We start from the raw sequence: 9,900 nt of genomic DNA on the forward strand, positions 1-9,900 counted from the left end.
GAACACGGACACATTTACTGCCTTCTGTTGCGCACAGTGACAGCGGTGCGGGACGCCTCGGGAGCGGGAATACTCCGAAGGAAAACGGCTGGAATGAGACTCAAAAAAGGGATAAACAGGATGTTTCAGAGTTCGGACTTGCTCGTTTTAAGCTGCCTCCTTCTATCGGCCCAATCCCGGACAGGTAAGAACACTACACGTACGACGCAACGGTACATTCGGTGCGTTACGTTGTCCTGCGTTTTCGTTTTTACCCACTTCCTTGAACTTCCCAAAGTTCCCATAGACTCCCATTTGTGTTTCCCAAATGTAACGGGGATTCCCAGCACTGACGTCACGTCGGACAGTCATCCCTGTTGAGGAAGAAGACGAACATGTCAGTTGACTGGAGAGGATAAGGAAGCTGCTTTGAGACAACAAGGCACTCCAGTGGATGAATGTCACACATAAACCACAACCACAGTCGTTTTTTCTCTCAAGTGTCACGGCGTGGGTCCAGAATGCAGAGGACCAGGCAGACAGGAACAGCGATTTCAGTACTTTACATTAAGCTCGCAGGAGAAGTCCAAAGAGAAGGAGCCGAGGATCCACAGCTACGGGCACTCAGACAGGCAGGCTCGGGTTCGGATTCAGGTTCAGGCTCAAACAGGTGGGAAAGTCCGAGGGCACCTGGTGGACGGATGGAGAATGGCAATGACAAAGGTTCATAGAAGTGCGGGGGGGGGGGGGGGGGGGGGGGGGCTGGGGAAGTGACCGGAGGAGGGGGCAGAGAGAAGCTCGTGTGTACTAAATCAGAGTTGGCATGGGGATGTTAAAACGCCAGGACATAGACAGACCTGATTGAGAGGTCAAAGATAAAGAAGATCACATGGGGAACTGTAAGCCAGTGATCTGTGACTTTCAGTTCAACAGTTTGCACATAGAGCAGGTCCAGACCGTGCTCTTTGTAATGTCATTCCTTAAGGTTTGAAAGTATTTCTCAGGCGTGCGTGGGAAAGTTGTTATTTATCTCCCAGAGACCGTCTCCGAACAGGGCAGATGTTTTCCAGCAGTTTGTTTACAGTTCTGCCTCCACAAAGATTCTTTGGCAGCTCGGGCATTTCCTCGAAGCAGAGAAATGAATAATCCCCCTGCACTGCTGTAAACGGAGTCAAAGGATCCGTCTCTCGTCGTTTTACATGAACAGGCCGAATTAAAAGGGACAGACAGGAAGGCGTTCACGGTGATAACCTATGTCTTGTCTCTTCTCTTTCACCACCTCAGGCCAAATCTTACCACCGCAAGATGTGTCCCTGCTGTGGATAAGTGATTTCAACACACAGTTGTCCTGGGCACCGCCACCGCACTCAGTGGAAAACTGCACATACCGTGTGAGTTCAATGACCAGGGAGGAGGACAGCACAGAAACACAAGTGAGCGCGCATGTATTTCCCTGTTTCTACGCTTTGCGCTAAAGCTATGATGAATGCATCTCCACGATACCCTTTAAATCTTATTTGGGGATCACCTGTAGCACCCGCGCCAAAGTATCCTAAAGTGTAGGACGTTAAGGTATTTTAGCAGTACAAATATTTTCCTGGAGCTGCTTTGGAAGTACAAATAACCCCCAACGGGCACAACTCATTTCTCTACAAACTAAATCCCATGCCGTCAGAATGATTAGCAAGATGCCGTAATCAGTGGTGGAATAAGTACTAAGAGCCTCAAGTAATGAAGTAACTGTAGAAATACCACAGTGAAAAAGTCTGACATTCAAACTTTTACCGTGCTTAAGTAAACGTACGTAAGTGTGATCAGCAAAATGTGCTTAAAGTAAAGGCAACATTAGTCATTGTGCAGAATGGCCCCTTTCATGCTGTTTTTTTTTTATTATGTATATTAGAATATTTCTTTATTCTAATAATAAATGCCTCAATGTGTAAGCAGCATTTAAATGTTGACGCAGGATGGAGACAATGTGAACCACTTTATATACTGTTGGATAGTTCTATTTAGGAGCTGACCATATGTTTTATATGTCAAATCTTATTTTGAAAAAGGCTCCAGTAACTACACCTGTCAAATAAACGAAATAAATGAATAAAAAGTGCAATATTTGGCCCAAAAAAACGTGTGTAAGTGTACTTAGTTACGCTCCGCCACCGACTACATTCACAGACCACCTGCACGAATGAATGAAGGACAACGTGGTTTGGCCGTTCACTCCAGCGTGTTGTTGTTTGTTTCTTGGTGCATTCAGGAATCAACGTCTCCCTGGCGGAGCAGGTACATGACAATGGAAGGAGGATTTCTGCAGCTGTCTGTTGAAACCGTCTGCAATGGCACGCACAGTGAGCCGTTCGTCATCAACACCAGTTTCCCGGGTAGAGAAGTTTCCTCACCATTACCCTTAACAAGGCCCCGATTTTGTTCCCAAAGTTTGAATGCTTTTTGAGCGGACAAGGAGAGGTCTTGGACCGTGTGTGGACTGCAGTCATGTCTGTGTATATGTTTGTTAAGATGTGTGGACGTGTCCCCGTTCCCCCCCCCCACAGAGCTGGTGAGGGATTTGCAGTGCTACATCACTTCCTCCAAACACAGTCGCTGCTCCTGGCTCCCAGCCAGTCACGTTCCAGATTTTGGATTTTTCTATCGGTATGTGTGTTGTTGTTTTTATTTTGTGCTTGCACAATAAAAGGACATTGGGGACAGTGGTTAACTGAGCCATACTGAACCCAAAGCGGAGGTAATGAGCTCGGGTTGAGTTCAGGCATTGTTTGTCAACTATGTGAGGCTTGTACTTCGAGGCCCGAGCCAGGTTTGGTAATGTAGCATTCAGTTGAGAGTAACCGGAAATCATCGAATGCTGAAAATATGCGTCGTTATATCGTTTTCTTTTTAAAACTGTAGCTCTATAAACGTTCAATATATAGTCAATCTATTTTTAAATTCAAATAAGTTCAAATCAATGCGTACCATCTGAGGAAATGAAAGGATAAGTCAGCTGTAATTCTGTAGTTTTCATATTGTCGACAAATCCTGTGAAAAGACCAAAAACCAACAATCGTACTTGGTTCATTTTCGATCAACTAATTGCTTAATTGTTTCTCGGGCGGCTGCAGTGACTTCCGGCACCCGGCCAAGAAATAGTCACAGCTAGCTGTTTGCCCTCATTTTCCAGTCTGTATGCTAAGCTAAGCTAACCGCCCGCTGGCCATAGCTTCATATTTAACAGGCCGACATAAGAGTGTTATCGATCAGCTCATCAAACTCTCGCGAGAAAGCGATCAAGTGTCTCTTCCAAAATGTCAAACTGTTCCTTGAACTTAATGAACAGTGTTTTGTCTGTTTTTGATGGTGTCCCTGCAAAGTTGTGCGCATTCAAACGTTTGCAACTTTATGAATTCATCGTTGAACGAACTGACCTCTGTTAGGATTTCAGAACTAGTGTCCAGCGTGAAAGTAAAATCGCCTTTTTCCTTCATCTTTCCAAGGTTATCGAATGAGGATGGGAGTAAATCTATTCACGACAATTCCCTGCCCCTCTTACGAGAGTGCCCGCGGTACATCGACACCGGCGGCGTCAGGACTGGCTGTGATCTGCAGGCAAATTTCACCCAGGCCATCCACGTCTTGTTCAATGGCACGCTGAACAACACGCTCGTCAGGAACACCTTCAAGAAATGGGTTAAAGACGACGGTACGCAGCGAGTGGACTGACAGGACTGGTTTAGCATCGAGAGTCCGACGTGTTGCAACAGAATGTGGAAATGCGCCACGCTTCCCCATTCAGTCAGAGTTGCGAGAGAAGCTCCTCTCTGTCCTTTCTCAGAAACGTTCTGGCACTTGGCGGAGATGTGTATGTCCTGTGTCTGTTTGCGTAACGTGGGGTATGACGCAATCCAAAACTTGCAACTTTGGACAGCGCGCAATGCAGCCATTTTAGGGAAACAAGAATATGTGCATGCATGGCTGAGGGGGAGTTCTAGGAGGCCTTGGTTGGTTTTTACGGTATTTTCTGATTGTGTATGACTCTCTCTGTAATGCCTTTTCTCTGTAACAGTGAGACCTCCTCCCCTTAACTGGACAGTCACTAAAACTGGGGAGAAATTCATTATCACCTGGATTCCTCCTGACTTCGTGGATCTGTCTCACTGGACGTTTGTGATTGATTACACCGAGTGTAAAACACCAAAGGTAACAGACACAACAGGACAATATGTGGATGCTTGCCTCTAATGTCTTTGAATTCAAGCTGCGTCTTGTTTAGTCTGTGTCAGTGGATTCAGTGGAAAATTGAACCACGACCGAATACTTTTTGTGTTGAAATTTAAACAACACTCAAGTTCAATTTCAATATTTTACTTTGATAACCACTTACAGGTGCCCCGTGGAGAGCTCTTGTAAAGAGACAAATGGCATGTTTACAGTCAAAGCGTATTGTGTGCGTCCCTCAGGTCTAACAAACGTCTTAAAGGCACTTCCTTCCTCCTTATTTCGATTTTTAAATCCTGCTTTGTTTACCTTTAACGTGGGGGCAGTTTCAAAGACGTCGAGAAGTTTTTTTTATTATTGTTACGGCTATAGTTTTCCTTAGATTTCGGTCATGTTGTCTTATATTTATTATTGTGCTGAAACAATTAGCAAACTAGTGGATTAGCTGCTGTTACAATTGTGCCTTCATTTGCTCGCAGGTTAAAACCGTCGAGGATGAAACATCACTTCATCTGGACCTGGTCCCTCACTGTCAGTACTGCATGGCTATTCGTGCAAAGGAGACCAGGGGGAAAGGAGAGACGCGAGAGAGCAACACGACGTGTTTTGGTATGGTCGTGGTCTGTTTTCTTGGCGTGTTGAGAAAAGCTCTCCAGTTAAATTCTTTGTGAATTGGTCACCCTCAGCTGATCACGGCGTCGCCGGTGTTTTTGCGCGCAGATGCAGATACGGATCCTAACGCGCTGGTGTACGTCGCCGTTATCATCCCGCTGATGTTTGCTGGCCTGGCAGCCCTGGCTTTTGTGTGCTGCAGGAAGTATGTGAAGTCTTAATCGTTTAAGCAGCTTGGCTGCTGTTGACTTGAGTTGCCCTTTTTTGTTTGCCTCTGATGTTTAACTCTCTGTGTGCAGGAACAAGGAAAATATTTTCCCCAAAGTGCCAGAACCTCGGGACCTTCTCAGCGATATTTCCAACAACAACAATAAGGTGACTGACTCATTCCGGGTTTGCTCCCTGATTGTTTTCCGTCTCCTTAAATTGTTGGTTTTCTCTCACACACACTACCATTTTTTTTTTTTTAATTCTTCTTCTTTTCCTCAGATCACTGTTCGTAACCTGTACGTCCCGGCAGAGGAAGAAGACAGCTGTAAAATCACTCTGGTGATGGATTCCGAAATCAATCAAATCTGCAACCACTGACAGTCTCCCAGACACTTGTTTCTACCTGGCTCAGAAAATGAGAGACGTCACTGTCGAACTGATATTTGTCTTTTGGCTTCCATTGAACAGAGAAAAGCAAAAACCAGCGGCAGCTACTAGCAGTCCTGCATCCTGTTGCTCACAAAGTGATGCGGCTGACGTCTTCCTCGCTGTTATTGAGACAGAGTAACGCAGAAGTGAGTTGCGCTGAATGACACGGAGCTGAAGGACATCGAGCTTCATTCACGTTCACGTTAATATTTTAGAAAGATTTCAATTCTTTATCACAGTGTTATGTTTTCTACGCACGCCAGCAGCTTTTTGCTAAAAAAAAAACCAAACTGTTTTCCATGAAAATGATCACATTTTTTTATCTGAGCATGAAGTCTTTTTGTTGCAAGGTTAAGCCCCCGATTGCACTGCTGTGCTTCAGGCGAGACGGGGGCAGCCCTGAAGGAGGTCAGTAACGCAGAGTAGCGACAGAACTGTGAAATCCACACACCCGTGTGTCCCTGGAGGTGAATTTTTTTTTTTATGACTTTGATAATCAATGAATTGTTTTAGCATTTAGCAAGCGCGCCAAACATTTTCCGGTCCCAGCTCGTGCAAGGGTCTTCTACTTTTTGTCTTGTTTTGCATCATTGCAAATGAAACATGTATGGGTTTTGGACTGTTGGGCGGACAGAGCAAACAACTTCATCGTAGACATCATCTCGGGCTCTGTTGAAGTCGGTGGTCCATCCGAAGGAAGAATCGATCATGAAAAAACAAGTTGCAGTCCTTTTCCCCAGGACGTCAACCTCTGTCACCGTTAGTCCTGATGATGTCACTGTCACTGATGACTGTTTACTTGCTGTTTAAGCTGCAGGTCAGCTCCGTGGTTTGCTGCATAAAAAACGTACATCGAACATTAAACCACGTTGGTCTGCTTATGATGGTCCAGCTGTTTTGTTTTCAATTAGAGGAAGCTACTGCTGCTCTGAGCCAAAATTGGTTGGTGGCCGAGATGAGGGTGTTTCGAAACACCTGCTGGTCTGGTTTACCGTCGTGGGCTACCCCCTTGACCCTCTGTCAGACCGCCTCTGCTCAGATGAGATCAGGGATAGCGAACAGCTCCTAGCCCCGGGTTGTAGTTTAACTTCTCCAATCACTGCCTTTATTTGTGCTTTCAGAGCAGCTCCGAGATGTTTGTAGCGCCGCACCTCACACGAAGAGCGTTACATTTTGTTTGGCATTACATCAGTTGAATGTTTTGGTGACGTGCCCAGACTGCCAGTCGTCAGTCGCTGCATCCATCCTGCCAGGTGTTCTGGTGCGGTGAAGCTCTTGGTGGCTGTGGTGTGGTGGCGCTGAAGGGAGAGCTCAGTGATTGCTCTGATGTTTCCAGAGTCAATCTGAGTCGCTCTCATCAGACCATCTCGGCCTCTTAGCGGCAGCCTCCTCCTCCTCCCCCTCTTCCCTGCGCCGCCTCGTGGAGGAGCTGAGGCCGGAAGTTGAGGGCGATTCAGCGTCCTCCTCAAAAGAATCTTCCGGGTAGAGTGGCCCAATGTTCTCTACTGAAATGTCACCCACGACGTCAAGTTCCGGCATCCCAATGTCGTCCTCGTCCTCGTCATAAGGAACAAGGTCAGGGTCAGGAAAAGGGTGAGGGTCAGCGTGAGGAAAAGCAGGAGCAGCATGAGGAGCAGCATGAGGAGCAGCAGGAGGAACAGCATAAGGAGCAGGGTGGTAGACAGGGCAGTAAATAGGAACGGGAACAGCAGGCCACCCATAGTGCTGTGGTGGGAGCTGCTGGAGTGGAGGAGAGGGAGGTCTGACATTTTCACAAGCATTGTCACTCAGTTCTACGTTACCCCCCTGAGGCTCGGCCTCAGCCTCCTGAAAGCTCCTCCTGGTCGTCAGGGGGGACCGGGTTGTCCGGAGGCCTCTCAGCATCAATGCGCTCATTGCCCAATGGCCACAAGTCACATTCAGCGAATCATTAGCTCCATGTGCTCTCCTGTAATTATGATTTTACACTTAAAGCTTTTGCCTCGCAGGTTTGCTGTGAGCTCCACACCACTCGGACTATTTGTTCTAGTAAGTTGTCAGGATTTATTAGGATTTTAAAAAAAATAAGAGCAGGTGATCTGTCAACTCATTTTTAATGATCTAATATGCTGAATTAGATGAAACTGTTCGGAGAACAGCTTCTAAATTGGAGGTCAGATTCTCTCTGATATATTACAGCTGTGTACAGTGAGAAAAAAAAGAAGAAGCTGGGCCCTGGTTTGTTTACACCCGCACGTCCTGACTTCTGCTCCTAAAAGTTCTATCGTCTCCATGGTGCACAAGAAAAAAAAAAAAATATATATATATTTTTGGCATTATTCGAAAAATGGCCCAGGCGCCATGTTTTTTCCTACATTTTCCATCACAAATGTGGAAATTGTGATGCCCTCAAAAAAAATAACACTAACTTTAAACCACAACACAGGACTTTCAGCACATTCTCACCATCTAATCATCATTTTACACAAGGAACCGTCGCCAATCACCAGAAAACTGTGCCAACTCAAATTCTATCAATGACTTCTATTCATATTCAACAATTCACATTTACATCAACAGTTTACGTGCCGGACTATTTCTTGGCTGGAAGCAGTGATGCTACAGAGTCTTTTTTTTTTCTTAAGCGAATGAGATATGTGTGTGTTGTGGAGTGAATTATAAACTGTGAAGTGAGCATTAGAGGTGCTTTGGACTTTCATTACCTTTTGGTTGAGCCAGGCTAGCTGTTTCTTTCTCCAGGTTCATATTTACTGCACAGACATGAGAGTGAAATAGTGCATACGTGCATTTCCCAGCATGTTTATTATTACAGTGTTCAGGGTTTTTTGGGGTATCCATATTATCAGGACCTACTGTATGATAAGAATTATACAAGGATACACTTCACAACATCTACTTTGTAGTGAGTCTCATCTTTGTGCCAGTTCCTTGGATCAACTGGTGAACCAAGTGCGCACCATGTGAGCTAGAGTGGATACAGTAAGTCTGTGTATCAAGTGCCCTGCAGAGCATCTTGGGGCACGTGGACCTGGACATTCTGATGTTATCCAAACTCCAGTCTTGAGCAAACTGAAAGCAAAAGTGACAATTAAGGACATAAACACTGGCAGATGTTCCTGACTGTCAGCTGCTCGAAGGAAATGAGTCAATACTCGCAGATTTCCTCAATAACTTGAGCCAGAGGAGGAAGTTGCAAAGTTGCTTTCCAATTGCTACACGTTGTGGGTGTCATGGCTGCTCCGAGAGCCACTGAACAACTGAAACGGCTGAAACATGCCACTCACTGCCGCTATCAGAGCAATGTGCAACTCAGTGAGATGTGAGATGTGTTTCGGTGTGTAGCTCCAGAGAGGGGTCACGTCATCAACGCAAGCCTCAATCGGATTCCAAGCTTATTGAGGCTCGTGTCCGTGGTTGTGGACACTATCCAAGATTTGCTGGGATGAGACAACGCGCGGTTTCTTTTAGGGTGGATTTTGCTCTGTGTGAGGTGGACTGGCAGACTAAGGGGTTCAAGGCAGCAGGCTATTGTGCTTTATGAAACCATGACACTGGTGAAACACCAAGACAAGCCTGAGAACTCATAGGCTGGTGGCTGTCACCCCAAATCTCCACAAACCCGGCCGTATGAGTAGGCTGGGACAAAGACCTGGGTCTTTGTCCCAGCCTACTCAGGTGTCCCTGACATGAGGACAGGGGATGACATGAAATGAGTTAAGGTGTCACGCTGTGGTGACGGGCACGTGGAAGGGTGTGCGCAATTGACTATCTGATGCAATCTCGGTGTAAGCCCACTCGTGTTATTGCATGCAGTGGGACTCCTGCACTATTAGGCTAAATGGCTTCATGTGAGAGGCAAACGATGGGCAGGCTTGCTATGAGACGAGCAGAGTAAAAATCACCGTAAAATGCCTATTTCCCATGACACAAAGTCCGTCAAATCCGCGACACATGGCCTGATAGATGTAATATTTAAATGTGGAAACGGGGAATGCAGCGCTCTGACGGGCACCATTTTGGCTCTGTGGAGGCGATTTGAGCGACGTGCGTTAAGCGGCGTCAACAGAACAAGCTTTTCGGTGGCGCACTTTCATAACCAAAGTGTCGCTTTCGAACACATATCGACGCGCGGTCTGCAGCCACGGTGACTTTTATTTTTGTACACTCTGGCTATGAACTTCCTGTGGTACGCCAGCTAACCTGACGCATCTCCGGGGGACTTCCCACCTCGGCGCGCAGCAACAGCGCCCTCTGGTGGTCAGCCCCGGCAGAGCCAACATGTCGGCTCAGACTGGTCCTGATGCTGCGGGGATGCAGCGAGCAGCGATATGAGGGGATATAAAGTATGTAAACCGTGCCAGGCCTAGGTTATCCTGGCGCAGTCTCTGTGGCGCAATGGAATAGCGCGCTGGACTTCTAATCCAGAGGCTCCGGGTTCGAGTCCCGGCAGAGATG

At 46.6% G+C, this 9,900-nt stretch overlaps 1 protein-coding gene, 1 long non-coding RNA gene and 1 other non-coding gene across 3 annotated transcripts; all 3 read left to right on the forward strand.

The window, feature by feature from the left end:
• Window positions 1–11: 11 nt before the first annotated feature.
• On the forward strand, window positions 12–2,351 carry LOC139305529 (uncharacterized). Its single transcript, XR_011599287.1, has 3 exons — window positions 12–184; window positions 1,264–1,412; window positions 2,240–2,351. It is a non-coding gene; the product is annotated as an uncharacterized lncRNA (long non-coding RNA).
• A 72-nt stretch (window positions 2,352–2,423) lies between these two features.
• LOC139306307 (uncharacterized) lies at window positions 2,424–6,324 on the forward strand. The gene is made up of 8 exons (XM_070930246.1): window positions 2,424–2,448; window positions 2,535–2,634; window positions 3,474–3,679; window positions 4,043–4,176; window positions 4,674–4,803; window positions 4,915–5,011; window positions 5,106–5,181; window positions 5,296–6,324. The coding sequence occupies exons 1-8, from the start codon at window positions 2,424–2,426 to the stop codon at window positions 5,392–5,394; spliced, it is 867 nt and encodes a 288-aa protein (XP_070786347.1). The 3' UTR covers window positions 5,395–6,324.
• Window positions 6,325–9,826: 3,502 nt separating this feature from the next.
• Window positions 9,827–9,900, forward strand: trnar-ucu (transfer RNA arginine (anticodon UCU)). The gene has a single exon. It is a non-coding gene; the product is annotated as a tRNA-Arg (tRNA).

The sequence above is a fragment of the Enoplosus armatus genome, chromosome 23 (assembly GCF_043641665.1).
Source record: "Enoplosus armatus isolate fEnoArm2 chromosome 23, fEnoArm2.hap1, whole genome shotgun sequence".
Lineage (NCBI taxonomy): Eukaryota > Metazoa > Chordata > Actinopteri > Centrarchiformes > Enoplosidae > Enoplosus > Enoplosus armatus.

Excerpts from the sequence above, each read along its gene's own strand:
- LOC139306307 (XM_070930246.1), top strand. The coding sequence starts at position 2,424 with ATGCTTTTTGAGCGGACAAGGAGAG. Across the intron at positions 2,635-3,473 it reads GATTTTGGATTTTTCTATCG|GTTATCGAATGAGGATGGGA; the intron begins GTATGTGTGTTG and ends CATCTTTCCAAG. Across the intron at positions 4,804-4,914 it reads GAGCAACACGACGTGTTTTG|ATGCAGATACGGATCCTAAC; the intron begins GTATGGTCGTGG and ends TTTTGCGCGCAG.